The sequence below is a fragment of the Micrasema longulum genome, unplaced genomic scaffold (assembly GCF_059751315.1).
Source record: "Micrasema longulum isolate JH-2025_06_02 unplaced genomic scaffold, ASM5975131v1 h1tg000611l, whole genome shotgun sequence".
NCBI lineage: Eukaryota > Metazoa > Arthropoda > Insecta > Trichoptera > Brachycentridae > Micrasema > Micrasema longulum.
This window is the reverse complement of record NW_028277807.1, coordinates 1,479,163-1,500,836: the sequence shown is the minus strand read 5'-3', so window position 1 is coordinate 1,500,836 and position 21,674 is coordinate 1,479,163. Positions and strand designations below refer to the sequence as shown.

The 21,674-nt window shown below is 34.1% G+C and overlaps 2 protein-coding genes across 3 annotated transcripts in view; one reads left to right on the top strand and one right to left on the bottom strand.

The window, feature by feature from the left end:
* Nucleotides 1-2,136: 2,136 nt before the first annotated feature.
* On the bottom strand, nucleotides 2,137-8,045 carry LOC148280161 (uncharacterized). 2 transcript variants are annotated; one of them, XM_088228863.1, is made up of 3 exons: nucleotides 7,607-8,045; nucleotides 7,289-7,460; nucleotides 2,137-3,175 (listed from the first exon to the last, which is right to left on the bottom strand). In XM_088228863.1, the coding sequence occupies exons 1-3, from the start codon at nucleotides 7,787-7,789 to the stop codon at nucleotides 2,172-2,174; spliced, it is 1,359 nt and encodes a 452-aa protein (XP_088084989.1). In that variant the 5' UTR covers nucleotides 7,790-8,045; the 3' UTR covers nucleotides 2,137-2,171. The 2 variants fall into 2 exon arrangements, with proteins under 2 accessions (XP_088084989.1, XP_088084990.1); XM_088228864.1 differs by having other exon boundaries at nucleotides 7,307-7,460; nucleotides 7,607-8,043.
* Nucleotides 8,046-11,882: 3,837 nt separating this feature from the next.
* Nucleotides 11,883-21,674, top strand: part of Ciz1 (Ciz1 zinc finger protein) — a 16,527-nt gene continuing 6,735 nt past the window's right edge. The window contains exons 1-5 of the mRNA XM_088228877.1: nucleotides 11,883-12,069; nucleotides 15,196-15,418; nucleotides 16,597-16,677; nucleotides 17,646-17,929; nucleotides 18,100-18,436. Of these exons, the coding sequence (XP_088085003.1) occupies nucleotides 15,197-15,418; nucleotides 16,597-16,677; nucleotides 17,646-17,929; nucleotides 18,100-18,436 (924 nt within the window). The 5' untranslated portion in view covers nucleotides 11,883-12,069; nucleotide 15,196. The remainder of the gene's footprint in view (nucleotides 12,070-15,195; nucleotides 15,419-16,596; nucleotides 16,678-17,645; nucleotides 17,930-18,099; nucleotides 18,437-21,674) is intronic.

Below are 21,674 nucleotides of genomic sequence, written 5' to 3'. Positions count from 1 at the left end.
AATAAAATTTTAGAGAAATTAACAAATTACTTTTAATTACCTTACATTTGTGTTATGATTATAATTTTTCCCATCTGGCAACATGACGCGGTGACTTCGCGAATGCGCGCTGCGAAAGTGGGGGATTTTTGGACAGTCCGATGTATTCGAATATGATTCTACGCTCCTTCTGAACTATTCTTAATTATATGCCTACATACTTATTCAGTATTATTTATAATTTTAAAAAAACATTTTCTCTTTTAAAACACTGTATGGAACTCAAAAATAAAATAAATACTGTACGTATAATTAAATAATAAATAACATTTTTGACATTTGCACTGAGGTACAATTAAAAAGAGATGATGCTTTACAGAACGATAGTTTGAAATTATGTTCTGAAAAACAAGCGTTGTCGCGTCAACATTGCCATTCAAAACGCGTAATAGTGTAAAAGATTAACTGTCCATGCCAGCTTACTGAGAATTCAAAGCTGAATGTCGCGCCTTTTTACGCTGCTTCACATTTACTGATTACAAGTCACGTTCCGGAACTTAAATTGAATGGAACATAACACAGGTGCTTAGTGCTGCATCTAGAGATTACATATATATCAGTGTTTTAAGTAAAACTTATGCAAAATTCACTCTAAACTGTCAGAATAAAAAATAAAAAAGAAAACACTGAGTTATAATTATTAATGCTGCTTCATAGAACGATACTGTAATTGAGTCTCTTGTGGTACAAAAAAAATGTTAGTTAAATAAATTTGAAGAATAAATCGGGGAGTGCCTTGTGCCTTGGCTAAATTAGTCAATACATGAAAAGAATCTTAGTAGGAGTGACTGTCAATTTTATGAAAAAATGTGTGAAACCTAGAAAGCGCCCTAAGTAAGAGAGTACGGGTTAATTAAAAAAAATGTAGCAATATTTCATTTTTCGGCCACGCGGTGTATGGTCACCGCGTTTGCCTACCATGCAAGAGGTCTCGGGTTCGATTCCCGAAATGGTTGATATGAAATATTTTTTGAAAAGGGTGCATGTATACACACCAGAATATTTCATGGTCCCTGGACTGGTACCTGAAGCGTAAGACTGATCATCTTACCTTCATGTAACAAAAATGATCAAGATACGCTGCGATTGGTGTACCAATGCAGTGCCCTATGCGCCATTAGGTACGGAAAGGGAATGACGATGATGAATATTTCATTTTTCAAATAATTACAACTTTGACGTTTGTTGGTCGGATACACTGTACAGTGGGGTCCCTAGAACAGCCATTCGGGACTCCACTCAAATGTAAAAAATATTTGTGAATATAAAAAAAATGGGGTTTATCTGTCTCCCGATTTAGTGCTTACAATCTACAAAGCACGAGGCTCGGGTTCGATTTCCGATAGTTGGTTTAAAAGGTAGTGCTGCAAATATCATAGTTCCTGCGGCGCTATTCTACGGCCGCGAGAGCGTTTGGAATATCACCCCTGAATAGCATCTGGAGTGTAAGGCTGATCATTTTACCATTTTGTAGCGAATGATTAAGATCAGACAGTTAACACATTGATTGCCAATAGGATTTTTATAAATGTCCAAAAATGTTTTTACGTTTTTTATTTAATACTAGATTGAAAAACAATTACTTCAGTTGTTTTGAGGTATTTTTGAGGAGATGAGGTTGTCAGCCACCGGTGGCCGAAGCGACCCAATTGGAATACCTCGGTGTCGGCCACCGGTGACTGACACGGCGATCAATGTGTTAAAAACTCTTTTTACCTTTGCTATTTTAGATAAAATAATGTGCATAACAAAATAAAAATAAGTTTATTGTGAAAAGGCAAATAAAAACCAATCATAGAAGATGCGAGTAGTAAGTAATAAATTCAAATTTAGACGACCTAAGTGACAATTAAGGAATACATTTTCAGTAGGTACATAAAAATATTTTGTTTATACATTAACGCTGTAATTAATTTTTGAGTTTTTTTATTGAAATTTTTAGAAAATTAAGCCATTTTAAGGGATTGTTTTACAAATATCTGAAATGTTTTTTAGAAATATAATAATAAATTTAACAATATAATACGCAATTCTACAATTATTTTGTAAAATATGGGAGTATATGGGTCTACTTTTAGTATTAAAAAAACAAGTAAGTCAAAGATAAATACTTTATTATCAAGTAGCAAAAATTACATTAAAATTGTTTGGCTGGCATCAGATTCCGCCTTTTGGTGAACTTTTAAGTGGCAAACCAAGGTGCATTTTTGGGTGAATGCTCGGCCACACTGAGGACAGATGTGCTGTTTCTTGTCATTATGGATTTTCATGTGTTGGTTAAGGGTGTTCTTTCTTCCATAACTCTTGAAGCATATAACACACTGGAAATTTCTCTCTTTACTGTGTACAATAGAATGATCGTTAAAAGACTTTCTGCAATAAAATTCCCTACCACATTCTCCACACACGAAATTCTTTTCTTCTTGATGAAAGCTTCGGATATGTCTCGACAAAGCGCTGGAATAACCAAATGATTTCGGACACAATAAACACTGATATCTCGGTTTATCGATCGAATGGGCTTTCTCCATATGTTCCTGGCGCTTGTAATAATCTTCAAATACTTCTACGCATAGAGAGCATCTATGTTTAGTTTTCACTCCAGTGTGACGACGAATGTGGTCACCGAGAGTTGATTTCTTTAAAAGTTTTTTACAAATATGACAAGGAACCTTATCATTGTCATGTCGAATAATATGCTTTTCAAGGTACTTTTTAGTAACAAAATACTTACCGCAGATGTCGCAAACATAATTTGGATAATGTATTCTCATGTGATCGGCCAATGTTTTATGAGACTTAAATGTATCTTGACAAACGTGGCAGGTAACGGAATTCTTTTCTAATTTGAAAGGTTTCAATTCAGAATGGTATACTTTGTTATAAAGTCTATGATATTCAACTTTTGACATCGCATTAATTTCTTCTTTAGGAAATAGACTCAAAATTTTCTTCGAAATATTTCGACGTACAATTTTAAGGTTCTCTATTCTTCTTTTTACACGAACACGAGATGTTTTTTTTTTCTTCTCTGCTTTTGGCTTTTGTACTATTTTAAGCATATCGCTTTCGTATTCTAAATGATCACTTAAATCATCATCAGAATACTCCACTTTTATTTTACATTCGGATAAGTCTGAAACAAAATTAATGTCATATATATTATTTGCAATTTGGACAATCTTATTTATTGGTTTGCTAAAAATGCTGTTTATTTGAGTATACAATTATGTTTTATCAACAAATGGTACACATAGGAAAATAAATAACAACTTTTAAGAATGGTTGAAATTTAGCTCAAGTAATTGAGTAATAATAAAAAAATTACAGTAGACGAAATAAAAAAAACCTAAAACCCGACTGCTCAAAAGGATCTCATGGTATAGATGCTAAACTTTTGAAGAGTTTGTATGAAGAGATAGCAATACCAATCTGCCACGTATTCAATCAAAGTATAAAAACAGGTGAATTCCTAAGTCAGCTGAAGGAAGCTTGTGTGATACCAATTTTTTAAAAAGGTGACAAAATATAACTAAATAATTATAGACCAATATCTCTTCTAAACATTCTAAGTAAAGTTCTGGAAAAAATTGTAAACACAGCTTATTAAATAATTTGCTTTCAACAAATCAATACGGATTTTGTAAAGGAATAGAAACACAGGATGCCATATATATATAAAAAAAAAATTATACATTAAACGCCCATAGGGCTTCTACAATACAAATTTGCTTATATAATACATAATAAAGTTTATAAACAAAAATAGGTAGTAGATAAAGGTTAAAAAATTAAGTTGATAAAAAATGTTTAAGAAGATATGATAGAAGTAATTCAAAAGTTCGTAATTTATTTGTTACAAAGTGTAATTTAATATATCTGAAAGAATAAAGAAAAATAAAGAAATTAAAAGCACATACACAAACACATATTTATACAAACAAATATAGAAAGGTTATTTTATAACTAAAATAATTTAGTAGCAATGGAGTGACTAATTTAAACATTGATTTAACTTGTAACTTATTACATGGTACTTGAAATAATTTATTATTCAATTAAAGCAGGCGAAGTATTAAATATATCAAAAAGATAGTTCAATTTATTGGCATATATGTGAAATCGAACTAACGGAGAGAACTGAGCATAATTTGTTAGAAATGATTTTGTGTGGAAAGTACATCTAAGCCTGGTGGTCTTAAATGGAATCCTAAAATTTATTTCATTTACCAAGCATGGACAATCCATAACATTATTCACAATATTATGTAGTGTGACAACATCAGCTACTATGCGTCTAGTTGAAAGGGGGGGTATACGCAAATTTTCTAATCTATCTCAAAAACAGGTAGACCCATCTTATAGTTGACATATCGTAGGAACTTTCTCTGGACTCTCTATAAGTTATCAATATTTTCATATTAGACTTAATTGAATACATTTATCAAAACGTAGACCAAAATTTAAAAAACTTAGCAGTATTCCTTGACCTCGCTAAAGCCTTTGACTCAGTGTCCGAAATAATTTTGGTTAAGAAATTACAAGCATTTGGAATAAAAGGTTTATATCTAAAATTATTCGAAAGTTTTTTTTTTCAATAGAAAACAAACTGTAAAAATAGGTCATACAATTAGCGAAAATCTTACTGGAAATTTTGGAGTACCTCAGGGAAGTACATAAGGGCCTACATTATTTCTAATATACAAGGTCTGTTGAAAAAGTATAGCAAATTTTGTGTTTTTTTTTAAATTATTTATTTATTAATGAATATCTACTTTGTCCGCTTCAAAGTAATCCCCACCAGATATTATACACTTGTGCCAAAGTTTTTTCCAATCCTCGAAGAACTTCAAAAAATATTTTTTTGTGATCTAGTTCAGCTCCTTCTTCCATGCCCTCTTTATCTCCTCAATTGCAACGTAGCTTCGTCCTTTCATGGACCTCTTCAGTTTTGGGAACAAGAAAACGTCACAGGGGCCCAGATCTGGGGAATACGGTGGCTGCGGCATTATTAGTGTGTTGTTTTTGGCCAAAAATTTGCCCACAAGCAACGATGTGTGAGCGGGGGCGTTATCATGGTGAAAAAGCCAATTTTTGTTCTTCCACAAATCCGGGCATTTCTAGCGGATTACTTTATGCAAATTGCGCATAACTTGCAGGTAATATTTCTTATTGACTGTTCTATCCTGTGGCAAGAACAAGAGTTAGAGACATGAGTGCCAACATAACGTCACAAAAACATAAAAAATCGAATATACGTAACCCGCGGAAATTCAAAATTTGCAGTACTTTTTGAACAGACCTCGTATGTAAATGGACTATGTTACTTGAATATTGATGGAAGCATTGTAACTTTTGCAGAAGATACGGTGCTTTTATTCTATGATAAAAGCTGGAAGGAACTGTACAGTAAAAGTGAGAAAGGCTTGGGAAAGACGAAAACATGGCTAGACTAGAACTTACTTACACTTTACGCACACAAAACAAAATATCTCACTTTTAGTATAGACAAACGGAATCAGCCAATAGAAAGAACCCTTCAAATTCATGAATGTACAAATGCAAGAAACAGCGACTGTGACTGCCAAACTATAGACAAGGTTGATAATACAAAATATTTAGGTATGCACATTAATAGTTACTTAAGATGGAACATCCACGTGAATAAGACAGTAACCAAACTAAGAATAATGATATATTTATTTAAAAACATTAGAAAGATTCTAAGCAAAACTACTTTAATTAATAATATATATAACAAGCATAGTATACATATTCCGTAAATAATTATCAAATACGGAATAATAGGATGGGGAGGAACAAGTCAAACCACATTAGAGCCATTAATAAAAGCACGAAAAGCCTTACTGAGAGTAGCCAATTATTATTATTATTATGGTTAACTTATACAGCGCCATTTTCGTAATAAAATACCTCAAGGGCGCTTTACATAATGATTCTATTGTTAAATTAATTTAATTGAAGCTTTTAAATTTGTAATTTAATTAAAACAATTTATTTCGTTGTCACATGCTACGGATTTATTCAAATGATTTAGAGAACAAGTGGGTTTTAAGTTTTTTCCGAAACATCACTTCACTTTCACAGCCTCGCACCTCTGCTGGGAGAGCATTCCATGCCATAGGGCCTGCGACCGCATGCGTGCACTAAATTTAGTGCGCTGTTTGCGTAGAGGTATAATAACTTAGCCAACAAAAAGCCTTACCAATAAATTACTCCACAGACAGACTTTTTACAGAATTTCCAGTACTAGACATAAGGCAAATATACATAAAGACAATTTTAAGACACTTTCATCAAAAGCCTGACAGACATAATGACGGACAATAAATTTACGACACTAGGCAAAGACAAAAAACAATACTTCTACTACCAAAGAAAAAAACAAATTACGGACAAAGACATTATAATTTTCTGGCCCCTATGCTATACAACTTTTTAAGTATGGATATATCGGTAAGCAAAATGAAAAACAATCTTTTTAAAACTCTAGTCCATAAATGGATTACTAAAAAGAACTAGACGGGAAGCTGAGGAATATGTTTCATATATCAGAATATAATTTTAATTTCTTGAAAGTCCTTCCTCATTTTATTAATGTAGGTATGTTTTAAAATCTTTTTCCATATTTCTTTTGAAATTTTCATATTTCTTTCAAATTTTTACACAACAATTGATGTGAAAGTATGTACTATTATGCATAAAATCAATAATACACTGACACTCCGGAACGTGCCTGCGGGCCAGTGGAGTGGCTACATCCATAAATAAAAAGGACATTATATTGAATGTACCTATTGTATAAACATTTTTTGTAAACTATGTATTTGTATTATATATGGGATTAAATAAATAAAACCAGCCAATGACAGGCTAGACATCCATATTTCCTTTTTTTATTTTTCCATTTTGGTATTAAAATAGATACGATACTGAGAGATATTTTTTATCTAAATGTGTTATAAATAAGACAATATTCAAAGTTCCATTTCAAAACAAAAGAATTGCTACCGATACATAAAATTAATACCGCACCTTTTTTCTTTTCGTTATTTAATTAATATGAACTAAGGAAATATGTAAGTCTCTTTCATGCATTAATATTTGCATGTGTATTGAAATTTGTTATCTTTTTTATCCAATTGTGGAGAGCAACGCAATATCTGCTATACATTATAGATTGTCTTAGATGTAGCTTATATAGGAATAATGTGTATATTTATTTTACATCGGTTTATTGGAGTACCTGAAGAATGACACCCTCGTCGATTTTTAGCTTCCTTGAGCCATAATTGAGACTTTTCAGTTTTAAGGCGAAATGAAAAGCAGTCTCTCAACTTTTGAACACATGACTCACAAATGAGATAAAGAGATTCCACACCAGTCTCATTGCTTTGAACCTAAAACCAGAATACACAGGGTGTAATATTTCAATTATTTAACGTTTAATTCATAAGAAAGTCTCGGGAAGAAAAAAGTCATGGATATTATAATCGAGAAGGTGAATCGAGAAGTGAAAACGGCTTTGTATACTAATATTACCAACCTCAATGGAAAAGCATTTGTTCAGCATATCAGAGTACATTTCTATATTCCCTTCGTGCATGTGGGTATGGAGCATATTTTTTAATTTTTCTTCAGATAGGCAGCATTGACACACGCCAAAAAAAGGTTCCGATTTAACAGATTCTTCGCTATCGGCGACATCCAACAAGTTGCATAAATTCATTATTGAAAATAAAAAATATCTGTTTCCTGCTAAAGCAATGTGGGAATGACCCAAAAACAGATTACTAAAACTAAAAAAGAAACTATAGGAGAAGAAAAATCACCGATTTGAAAACAAATCACAAAATTTAAGACAAGTGACACAACATAAAGCAAATTAAAACCCAGAAATATAAAATTCGTGAAAATGACAGTCGTGACAGCAGACCAATATTATACACGTATAATCAGAGATAATGTAGAACTATGCGTATAATCAGAGTCGCCAACCCTTATCAAATGGAGTTCGGTAGCCAGAGACAAAAAATCATTAGTTCTATGATAAGTAGTCTTCTTCTTCGTTTTTTCATGGCCTTTTCACATCTCAACTCAGGTGTTCTGGCCAGTGTCGAGTATTTATGTTATTTTTTTTACATATTTACACATGTGTTAGTAATATAATATTTATAAATAAGTTAGTATGTTTACACCATTTATAACTAGATATTTACATAGGATTTTAAATACACGTTTATTGGGTGGGAACAGGAGAGTTAGAATATAAATAGGGAATGGGATATTAATATCAGAGAGGTCGGATAGGAAATCAGGATAACAATCATTTATGGGGCATCCAAAAAAATATGTTTAAATCTTCGTCATCTAGCTGACATTCGCAAATGGCAGAGTCCCGGATGTGGTATATATATTCTAAGATGAGAACCATTGCAGCAGTAACCAATGCGCATTCTGCATATGAAGGATGTCTCAAACTTGTTCAAAATCACTTTGGAAAACCAAGGCTTTTCTTTTACATTTGGCTTCAGTTGGAAAAGATGTCTACCCTTGGCTTGGAAGGAGGCTACCCAATATTCTCACCATGAGCGAAGTTGCTTCTCCTTCGTCATAACAAGGAGATCACCCAGTGGTAGTAAATTACTGTAGGCAGGATCCCCGGAGTGGACCACCTCCTTTGCTAACGCGCCCTTTTTTTCATTCCCGGGAACATCACAATGGCTAGGGATCCAGGACATAATAATACTCTTATTGGATGCCTCTGATAAAGAAAGAAGAAATCGAATTTCCACGCAGAGCTCGTCCACGGGATAAGAGCATGGAGCGGATTTGATTTTTTGCAAGGCACTCAAGGAATCCGACAAGATTAGGAACTTGCTATATTGTGAGCTTAAGGCGTACTTTACAGCTTCTCGGATTGCGATACATTCTGAGGTAAAAACAGGTGCCTTCTTGTGCAATTTGTACAATCTTTGAAATTTGTTGTCTTCACAATATATAGCCGCACTTGTATGGGTTGGCGAATCTGACCGAGATCCATTAGTGTAGATAATTTTCCAACCTATCCATCTTGACGACTGAATACGGTTAAATGTACACTGGGGCTGTAGGTGGCTTTTGACTCCAAATGTGAGTTCAATACTTGGGGCATAAATAGAAGCTTTAAATGGAAAACGATAAAGGGAAAGAAGGTCTTTAGGATAAATGCTAGATTCGAAAGATTTGTAAAAATTAAAACTGTTGACTAGTAAAGGGGGTGGTTTATGAAACCAAAAAATGAGGATGTCACGCAGTCAGAGAGAAACTTTGTCTTTTTGAGGAGCAGGTTGTTTTTTTGGACTGAGCATTTTAGAAGAAATTTATCCGCCAAGTATTGTCTTCTCATACTGAGTGGGGGATCACAAGCTTCTACTTGTAAAGCGTTAATTGGAAATGACTTCATGGCTCCGACAACTAGTCTCAACTTTGGGACTGGATCCGGTCAAGTCTTTGGAGATTCCTTTTTGAACATGGTTCTAAAAGGAACGAGGCATAATCGAGATGGCTCCGGCTATACGCAGTATAAAAAGGTATCTGTATAAAAGGGTGGCTCCCCCACCATATTCGCGAGACTGCTCTTAACGTATTCAATCCGGCTTGACACTTGTTTACTATATGATTCATGTATGAGTTCCATGTAAGATGAGTGTTCAGAATTACTCCCAAGAACTTAATATGGGACGTAAAAGGTACTATTTCATCCCCGTGTTGAATTTTTATGGTTGAGATTTTACGCTGTCTACAGAAGGTTACCTATGGCATTTCTTTTACCAGTTGATAGATCCAAACCATGCTCCACTAACCAATTCCTGATGTTTCGCATACCTCAATTTAGAGTATTTTCTAGATTCTTTGGGTCCTTCCCATATGCATACATGGAGAAATCGTCCGCGTACTGAAGCAAATTTGTCTCTGAGGGAACAATTCCGTTGATGTCATGCGTATAGATATTGAAGAGAATCGGGCTCAGGACAGAACCCGGGGTAGTCCCTTGCTCAACTCTCTTTCCACCACAGCATGACCGCGAACACTGATTTCTACCTTTCTGGAGAGAATCAAATTTGCTATAACGATGATAAATCGTCAACGGGACGAGGTTAGTTCTATTTTGATATTACAAACTCGGTACAAAGGAAAAATGTTTTTTTTGTCTTTCACGATTTTTTGTTGTATTCTCTCCTCAGAAAAAAGTTATGGAGGATTTTTTCTATTTGACAGGTTCTTATTATATGCATATGTATACTTAATAAATTCATGTCAACTCTCTAGGTAAAGCATATTATAATATATTATGGGTAGACTATTAGTATACTTGTAGTCTCCCCAAGCCTGTCTTGCAGGGGCCATCTTCCATGCATCCTCCCAAGCCAGGTCTCCCTTCCGTAGTTTAGACACGAACTGACGACAGAGTGTCAAATTTGAATGTCCAGGAATGCGAGAATCTAATGATTAAGGCGTTTAAAAGTCATTCGCAGTTTATGGCCCGGCCAGCTTTATCGTTTCTGATTCGTACTACAGAGTGCGGCGTCTGCTAATCCTACCAGTACTAAATACAGGTATTTTTGAAAGTTGCCGTATATTAAAATTCTTCAGTTATTTTACTTAAACTTAAGATAAATATTTGAGCGTTGCAAAGAAATCATAACAAAAGTATAATGGTTTACACAGTAATTTCCAGATTAAATTTATTTATGTAAATGTTGTAGTGGTATTTTTTTGGCCTAAGGAGTGAGAACAAAACAAGTAATTTAACTTCTCAGAGAGGCTGTGATTTCATGATAGTAACAGGGAGTCAGGTATCAGAAGTTCAAAGTTTTAACCTCCCTATTTACCACATCTTGTTCCTTTTTTCCTCTAACAAGGCTATATACGACAAACGTAAAATGCCCCGAAAATGAAATTATTTCAGTAAATTGTAAAATCATGCATCAGGCTTGGTTTTGTTAAAAATCCAATTATGTGCCTACTCTGACACACAAATCCGCATTGTATAGAAAAATTGAGGAAGTAACTAGTTGATAATGTTGCCCACCTGTTTTTTGCATTGATTTTATAATGTAGATGCTTCAATGGTGTTATTTTTTTAAACAAAACAGCATTTTTCGCCCAGAAACTAGTAATAAGCCGTATGATAAGGATGATAAAACCTAAAATAACAGTTAATGATCAAGTGGGCAAAATTGCCAACAAATGTGCAGATAATTTTGCCCAGAATATTTTGTCTTCGAAAATTGCATAAATAGAAGAAAAACAAATGTTGTGTGCTTGTAAAAATGCTCAAAATAATTATTATCATTATTCAACGAAATGGATAGGAGAAAAATTTAAGATATTATTAAAGTTTGGTATAACTGGACGAAAGTGTCACGTTTGACGGTAGTTTTTATGTTCCGGATAATTACCTTAGACAGCGTCAGCATAGACTGTTTCACATTCTAATATACAGGACCAACCTGCCAATGGTTATGCCTGTTGGAAGGGCTATCTCTATGTTGAACAATATTACTTTGGACATTGACATTTTTCACGTCTCTGGGGAAGTTTTTCGTTACAAGATTCTCTTATTTTTTTAACATAATATTATTCTCTGAATATTATGTATAATTATTTTTTATTTTTATAAATACCTAGTTCTACGTTTTTATTTTCATTATTGCCATATGTATGAATTAAGATATTCCATTTTATAATTTACATTTATACGAATAAAGAAAATTGAAAATTTTAAAAAAAGTATTCGTCTCTATCATTATATCCGTTTGAGTTTTGTTTATGGTTTCAGTCAGCCAAGGAGACGTTACCGGTTATTTCCGGTAATTTTGCTTTCCGCCATTTAGCATTATTTGGTTATTCCTCTTTACTCTTTTCCTTCTCTCTGGTTTCGGCGTCGCCTGCCGGGTTGTTTAAGACATTAAATTGGGATATTTTCCTAGAATACTGCTTTGAGTGAGTGTAAAAACTTTCTATGTAAGTATCTAGTATGATTTATACTTGACTGCCAGTCTTTAGACATTTAAAACCCAACATTGACATTTTATATCTAAGTCACTGGAATACTCGTTTTACCGAGATGTCTCCCATCTTTTCTTCGATTTACCAAATCTAAATATTAAAATCTGTGGATCAAAATGCTTTACTCCTCTAGGAAATACGTTGATCTCGTGTAATAATGTCAATTAAAATAAACTAAAAACAAATAGCTGTATTTCACATTAAATATTACCCTATTATACGAAGTCCTTGTATATTTCTGATCGGTCATTCATTGTTAAAAGTTTTATGTAGTAATTGCACACATAAAATTGATTTACGAGTTATCATATTATTATGTACAAACGAATATTATAACCCAATCTCTAGGTCATTGAACTCGAAAATAATTACATTCGAATGTCCGGCAACAGTATAGCAGAGCTCGTGTGCTAAAAATTGATACGCAGTAGATCTACTTATTCACAGTAAACACATTATTGTTCAATCCTCTTAATAAGTAGATGGATAGTACAATATGTATAATATTCTTACTCTTCCACTTCTTCTTGATCAGTTCTGCCGATTGGTGATGTACCATAAACCGGAAATCTTTCACAACTCTCTTATCATTGGTTGATTTATATGAACTAGTGTCGTCGTTCAAAGTAGTTCGTTTGCATTAAAATAAATATATATATTTCGTACATTTTGAAGAAACTTAGCTGCACAATTTAATGCCCTGTTGTAAAGATACCATTTAGTGACTTACGTTGTATCCAAATTAAGGTGACAATAATTGAATCGATTATTTCTAAAATGTCATCAGTCCACATATTTGAGAAAATGTTTTTTCCTCTGAAAGTAAATCTACAATATTGTATCAAAAAGACATTAGTCCAAAATTTCTACGCTGTATACGGCCATACCAAAATATGAATGTGGTTCGAAACGTCACCAGTCCAGGACTAATGACGTTTTGAAAGAACAAGTTCGTTAGACAGCTACAGCAATTTAAATGAACTTATGGTGCATAAAAGGAGAGCTAAATTTTTTTTACAGTAAAATGCAAGAAGTAAAATAAATTTCTGAACAGTGAGATGATGTTATTTAAATATGCATTGATTACATGCAACATCTGCCCTTACCTCATATTCCTGTAGAGGAGATTTTTTATTACAGACAGTTGTGGGTATTTGAATTTTGTGTGCACAACTTAAAAACTGAAAAATCACCGTTTTATTCGTACCATGAAGGTTTAGCCAAAAAAGGACCTAATGAGGTGTGCTCATGTTTAAACGATTATATAAAAAAAATTACATACCTAATGCAGTAAAAACACTACATTTTCTCAGATGGGTGTGCAGGACAAAATCGTGGTAATTCAGTGGTACGATATTTAATGACTCTTTCTGCAAACAAAAAGTATAAGATATTGCACCTGTTCCCCATTCGGGGCCATTCTTTTTTACCGTGTGATCGTAATTTTGGAACGGTCAAATGTCATATTAAAAAGCATGACAGGATTTATTGCCCCCAACAATATGAAAATATGATTTTGGAGTCATCGAATACCGAGAGGTTTCAAGTTTCGAGTGTGGATACCAATCACATTTACGATTTTAAAAACTGGTGGCCAAGATATTAAAAAAAATGTCTGTGAATTCTCTGGGAAAGAATTTTCCACGGATCAAAAAGTATATTTTTTGATCTCACGATATAGTGAGTTTTTTTACGATTTGGGAAAACCTGGATACGATTAAGGTTTCCAATTTTATTGGTGGATTAGTGAAACATAGTTTCTTTCTCGCAATGAGAAACGGATAGCCAGTACTGCCGACTGAAAAGGCATGCACCTCAAAATTGGCCATAAATGTGAAGAAGATTAAAGATGTCAAGAAAATTATTCAATACATTCCTTATGAACATATTCAGTTCTATGAAGAAATTTTGGAATGGCCAACAGATAACTCCAATGATGTGGAAGAAGATTTTAAAAATGTTGTTTTTACCTAATTTTAAAATATGTCTGTTTTATTCAATTAATATCTACTTTTGTCTATATTTTCTCATTAAATAAAATAATTTCATTAAAATAAATGAACCATCTTTCACTTTGCTGCTGTTTTTTTATATAAATCTATTTGGAAAATGTCATTAGTCCATATGTATTTCGAAAAAGTTACTAGTCCATGTCAGAGTATTGTCTGTATCTTTCTTAACTAAGAAAATAAAAATATTTAATAGCTCAAAACATTATGTGCTTCGATCCTTCACAAACTTTTCTAACTTACATTTTGGTTTACTCTAAAGATGAATGAACTAAACAGTTTAAAGTTTCTCCTGTAAAATTGCATAAGTGGGACTCTTACATTTTCAAAATAATCAATTCAATTATAAGTTTGCCTTATTGAGGAACTTCTCTTCATTTGCAAAATGAAGAGGAAACCACAGAAAACTTATTCTGGTGGACTATTGTTATTATTCTTAATTCTTGTTTTTTGCTTCACAAAAATCACACTTTTCCCTCTTTCCAATTCAAATAGATCAAGTCAAAGAAGGAATCGTGTGTCAGAAATACCACATTGTAAAACGAGGCTAGCACAGAGACATGCATATTTTATAGGCCCAAAAATTTTTACTGATAATATTTCATTGATCCCAAACTTACACAACTTTCATTCTTTTAAAAACCACACTCTATCCTGGATTCAAACAAAAGATATTAACTCTTTTTTTCTATAATATATTTTGTTGCCCTTTAATAATAAGGAATATTTTTGTGTTTATTTTGTATTTTTTATTTCCTTTTTTAATTACTTTAAAATAAAAAAGTACCTTATAATCTTTTACAGAATATTTTCTTTTCTTTTTCTTATATTATACAAAAAAAACTGTCTATTTATTATTGGAGCAAAAATTCATAAACATTTCTTGTATACCCACAAACAGGCCATGTCTTTGTGGGATTTTTTGTTTACTATTTTTACTGTTAATATGTTTTTCATTAATATGTATTTAATTGCTGCGTAATTATCCTTTATTTTTTTTAATACTCTGTTTTACTTATGAATATTGTAAAAAATATATTTTTTTAAATCAATGATAAAATCTTCTGTCTAGAATGTCTACTCGAGGTCGTGGCTCCAGGGGGTACAGCCGCGGTGGAGGGGGGTATGGGGGGTACCGGGGCGGGGGCGGTGGCTACCGAGGGGGGCGTGGAGGGGACAGGGGTGGCCGGGGGGGTGGAGGCCACAACTATGGAGGGGATCGCTACGGGGGCCAAGACAAGTACTCCCGTAACGACAGGTCGGATGAAATCGGATTCAAGAAATCGTACAGATCAGTAAGTTATTTAATTTGTGTAACGAGGAAGGTCGAACAAAGCCATGATTTTTAAAAAAGGTGTGCATCATATTATCAGCGCTATGACTTTATTAATGTTTTGTAATTACTCCGCCTGTGACGTCGCAAGTTCTCTTCATTGAGTTCTGCTGATTGGCAAGTTTGCTTCTCGTAAACCAGAAATCTATCACAACACTATCATTGGTTGATTCATTAAAACTTGTGATTTAGTTCATTTTTATCAATTTTTTCATACATTTTCGAGAAATTTTGCAGTACAATTAAATGCCCTTATTTTTACCGAATGTAATAAAAAAAATTGATATGCAATTTTTCCGTAGCCCTGAACTTCCTCATTGAAGGGTGTTAAAACAATGAGGGCATTCTCCACTTTTTTCTGTTTCGAGTAATATGCCATAAACATTTTTTTAAATATTTTTCCCGAACTGCAGGGATAATTTATTATTTTGTTTAATAATTTTGCCAGAAGTTTCTGTATTTAATCGGTAAATTATTTACTTATTAATTAATTAATAGATGGTTTTGATTTTTTTTCTGCAACATTAAGGAGTCCGCCGTTGTTGTTGCGAAACTAAATACATTGAGTCAAAATGTATGAGATACTCATTTATGCTCCGAAACCTTTTCAGTTGTGCTGTAATTCAATCCTGTTGTGATGCAAAAAAAAATTGTTTCTCTATCCATCGCCATATCTAACTTGTTTCAGACCAAGATTTTGAGAATATGGACGTTATAATCTATTATTCGCTGGTCTAAATGATAACTGTGATACTGTGTAATATTCACATTTCTTAACTGCTTTCATGTGCTGATTACTCTAGTAAAGGTGAATGTTCCACATAGTATAATGTAATCATTTAAAGCATATTTGAAAAAATGACCTATTTACAATCTTAGCATGAACCCGTTGTTTCGACTGATACAGTTTTGTTTTGTATTTTGCCATGAAAATTGCTTTTGATCAAAGTGAACTACCAGAACATAGGAATATGAAATTGTGTAAAAACCTTTTAATGACTAACGTACATAAAATTAAACATTTATACAAAATTGCTTGAGTGTCAAACTAGGGTTATTTACCCCGTTCTAAGACAATTAATATAAAGTATACTTATCCCCTTGCGTTGAAGATGTTTATATTGAAATGTTTTAATACAGGATGGACCCAGCGGCTATGGGGGGGGAAGGGAGCACATGAGCAGGGGTGGATCCCCTGACAGGAAAAGAATGCGGATGGATGTAAGACAGCCTCACCTTTAATAGATGTGCTTTCATATGAATATAATCACTATGCTCTTTTCTTGTACCCTAAGTAATGTTTCTTTCAGGTATTAATCTAAAATGTATAGAAACCTTTTATTTTAACATATTATAAAAGCTTATTTTTTTATTATCCCCAGTGAAATTGCTTCAAGCCGATGAAAATAAAATAGTTTTGGTACTACAATATATGAAAGCGTTGAATTTATGGCTGCCAAAGAAGCTAACATAAAAACATAATTTAAACTCTTATCACCTTACCGCAAATGGAAGGGTATGTTCCCACCCGTGATCAGTACCAGAGTAGCTTCACACTGCTAATGCATTATATCCCATGCGAGCCCAGAATAGATGGCAAGATGTTTGAAAATAATCCAGTATTGATTATTCTTTTTTTTTTATTGAAATGGAGACATTTTACTCAGTACGAATTAAAAAAATTCACTCGAATAAAGTATTTGGGATATGTATGGGAAATAAAATACACATAATTTCTTCGGTATTAACCAACGTTAAGCGTGATAGTTTGTCAATAAATTAAAAATTCAAATCTCTGTTACAAAAGGAAGGATTATATTATTTCATTAGTATTGTGGTCAAGAAATCATTAATACACTCCACAATTCATAATCTCAAGTTATACATCTCAAAAAATCGATCCATCCAAATTTGCGAGAGAATGGATTTAATAAATTTGTAAACAATTTCTTTAGTATACAAACATGAAAATATTAATGCCGATGTTTTGTAACACGGTTAGAAAATTCTATCACTAACTTAAATAGAAAGAAAATGAAATAAATGAAGCGGAGATTACGATGTGCCGTTATCTAAATAGCCGCAAAATATACATGTTTGGGCTCGATGGAAACCATCCAAAAGTGAGTGCGAGAAAGGAGAATACTCACCTGTCGATGGCGGGAGGGCTGATGATGGCTTGTGTTCAGGGATCGGGGGGTCGCAGGAGCAACGACTACTCGGAGTACGGGGGTCGCCACGACTCCTACAGCAGCGAGCGCAGAAACTACGTAGAGCGGCGCTCGCCAGCTCGAGAGTACGCGGGAGGCTACCGCAAGGACATGGCGCCCCCGCGCAGCCCCCGGCGCTCCTGGCGGGCCCGGCCGCCACGTTCCTCGCGAGGCGGCTCCTACCGCGGGCAGCGCCCCCGCCGCCTCGTGACGCGCCACTCCGACTACACGGCCCGTCGCCTCAAGCAGGTCAAGTTGCGAAGGTAACCCATCTCTCAATACCTATCTATTCATAACCGCTGCCACGAGTCGATAAACGTATCTTCGTCTCCGAGTACTATTTAACTTTCATTCCTATTAGCGACCCTACTATGAAATATAGCATTCTACCCTCGAAAAAGATTTATTGTAACAGAGCATTTTGAATCATTAGCTCATTGGCAGCGAAGCAAGACTACGTATCGTCGAGCGAGCCGGAAGAGGAAGAGAATTGGGATGAAGAAGAAGAGAAGAAGTCCGTGAAGGAAGAAACGGGGGAAGCTGTAGTGAGCAAGAGCCCCGCGAAGGTGGTTCCAGAAGGGGGCAGTGAGGCAGTGGGGGGGGACGCCACCGACAAGGAGGCTCGGGAGGGTTCGGGCGAGGAGGCAGAGGCCGAAGGGGAGGGAGAGGCGGAGCCAGAGCTGGATGAAGAGAAGCTGCCCCATACCGCGCAGCGCTCCTACATCCGTCTCATGTGCGCACATTGCCGAGAGAAGAGTCTTACTTTCAAGGTACGTTTTCTTTCGCCATTTCTTTAATCATAATTTTTCTCCTTACCTGTTTCGCTTTGTTAAAAACAAATTAATTGCTTTAGCACTAGTAAAATAATAATTACCGAGCCGTACAAAGGTGATAGGTGCAGTGAAACCTCTATCTATCGTTCCTTAACCCAATCCCAGCGGGAACTAACTTCAGACAGTCAGAAATATCGTGCCCCGTACGCGGCGTAGACATTTTCGACTTTGCGGGCTGATACTTTGATATTTGCACGATAGATGACCAAAAAGTTTGTATCGAAATATTCCCTGAACATTTGTTGATGAGTGACATCTCTAAATAACTTTTTATAGCAGGCGAAAAAATCACCGAACAGTTTTTAAATTCCGAGCAGTGACCTCGAGCCGTATCTAGAGGGTCTTATAACCTTATCTCTATGGAACTGTGCGTTGAACGTGTTATTGGGGTACCTTCTATTATTTTTGTTCTGATGAGACATAACAGTTGCATTTATAATAATAACGACTTTAAATAATAACTATTATATTAATTACATTGAAAAGTTTATTTTATTTTGTTAATTTTTTGTTTTTTTTAAATAAACATAATTTAAAAAATAATAATCATCATAATATCTCAATATGTCAAACTGATGTTAAAGTGATGAGCAGATTTGGGAGACAGATTTTAAAGTAAGTGAGAAAGAAGCCCTTTATGTTGAAGATGATATTATAAATATTGTTGTTTCCACGAAAAAATCAGATATTAACCGATGATAAATTCACTTTTATTGTTTTATATGTAGGAACTTCATATCATTAGGATAAGTATATTTTTATTTTAAAAATAAAAATAACATAAATAGGAATTTCTTCATGTTTTCACTTCTCACACATCTTGAAATTTGAACCAATGTCAAAAAATAAGAACATAATATTGGACGAATGAACAAATAATAAGTTTGTTTGTTGAGTTATGTTATAAATAAATGCATTGAAGACTTAATTTAAGAATGTAAACACTAATAATTGTTCTTAAGTGTCTCCATGCAGTGCCCCATCAACACATTCATAAACATGAGTGAGTAATAGCATAGCATAATGTGGCATTTTAAATAATCGTTTTCTCAGATGTGTCATTTATTTCTTCTAACTCTGAATTTGCTTCATACAAAACACACAAAAATAGATTTCATCAATCATTTCACTATCCACCATTTTACCACTAGTATCGTTTGAATTACGCTGTGTATTTTTTTTTTTTTTTAATTTTTATTCCAGTAAAATGGCTATAAAGTGCAGAGCCAATTCTACCAATTTGACCTACTTTTAAATGTTTAACGGAACTTTTAACAATGCACGGAACATTAGAGAAAGAATAACAGTTTATCACTGCTGTTAGCGCCAATGAAGAAGACCCGCGACCTGTACCTTCATCTTCAGAACCATGCGCAATCTTATAAATGAATAAACTTTTTTGTGCAAGTAATTTTTCGGGTTCGATAGTATTTTAATATTTAGTAATATCGCCTTTGCTCTTAATCACTAAAGAAATTCTGTTTGACATCGACAAATATAAATTATTTATAATATCTAATGATATTTTATGTTTCCAAACATGGTTAATGATTTTAATCAATTCCTGGGTATTTTTGGCCCGTTTCTTCGCAATTTTTTGTTTCATTATTGCCTATTAATTTTTAATCGGGTTAAGGTCCGGACTGTTTCCAGGCCAACTCAGTGATGTAACTCCAAAAGACTCTTTGAATTCAATTACCTGTAAGAAAGATATGATATTACAAACCAAGTTACAACAATTTAAATTTATAAAATGAAGTTATATACTCACAGATCGAGCTCGATGGCAAGGCGCAGAATTATCTTGGAATATAGGATTTGAACTAAATTGTGTCATGTCTTCTACTGTAGGAAACAAATGATTTTCCAAAATAGTTTTGTACTGTATGGCATTCATAGTGCCTTAGACTATCTGTAGTGGACCCAAACCATGAGCTGTCATGCACCCCCATATCATGACATAGGGTGAATGCTTTACTGTTCGGGTAATACATTTAGGGTGAAATCTTTCGCCAGGTTTTCGCCGGACTATCGTCTTGCCATCTGGACCAAACACATTAAATTTAGATACATCGGAAAAAATGACTTGTTGCCAATCGTCTATTGTCCAATTTTGGCCCAATCTAGACGAGCCTTCTTCATTTTCTCCGTTAAAAGGGGTTTTTTGCGGGACTTCTTGCTTGGAACCCCTGCTCCAATAATCTCCTGGAAACCGTCCTCACCGAGAACGTGGTTTGGCACGTAGACTGGATCTCTCCGTGTATTTCTGCAGCAGTTAGAAAACGATTTTGGTTCATAAGCTTGGTAACCAGCCGATCTTCTCTAAGAGTTGTCTTGCGCTGCCGACCACTTCCCTTTTTTCGCTCCAGAGAGCCGGTTTCACAATTTAAAAAAAAAACTTTCTCACAGAACACTCCAAGAAACCGATTCTACAAGAAATTTCACGATTCGACATATTTTCCTGTGACAGAGTAATAATTTTCGATTCTACTGCGATAGACATTTGACCCGAACTCTCCATATTTTTGTAGCGATGTTTCTTCAGACGTAGTTTTTAAAAGACTGATGAAGCTTTTAAAAATGTAATTACTTTAAATGTGTAGCCAATATATTCCTTAACAATAAACAAAAGCAATTGTTAAATAATAAAATAGTTTCTAAGAAATAGAGTCAGGTAAACTGGGAATTACGAATAGCAGGGTAATTGCAAACTTTTTTTTGTCCATAGGTGTATTATAAAATATTGTAAGAAAGGAACAATGATGATGATGAATCAACCTTGAAACCGGTCAACATATAACTAAAAAGTTAACATGGTTTATACAAATTTATAAACAAATAGTGTATAACTAGAGGCAACAGTCGGCTATCACTGACTGTTACATGCTAGAAAGTGCTGCAATTCGGGCCTCGTGTTATCGGCATTGTGGGCCTCGATTTATCGGCACTATGGGCCTCAGTTGTTTAGGATCTTGACATCTAGAAATATGGCCCCTTTAGGCTTCACAATTTATTTTTGGTTCTTCGGAGTAATCTAAATGTAGGTAATAATCTGTCACTCAAAATAATGTTACCAAAACCACACAAATTAAACAAATATATTTAATATCTATGCAAAAATTTGGTTTATTAAGCGATTAAAATTGAATAATGAAAATTCTGTAATTTAAAATAA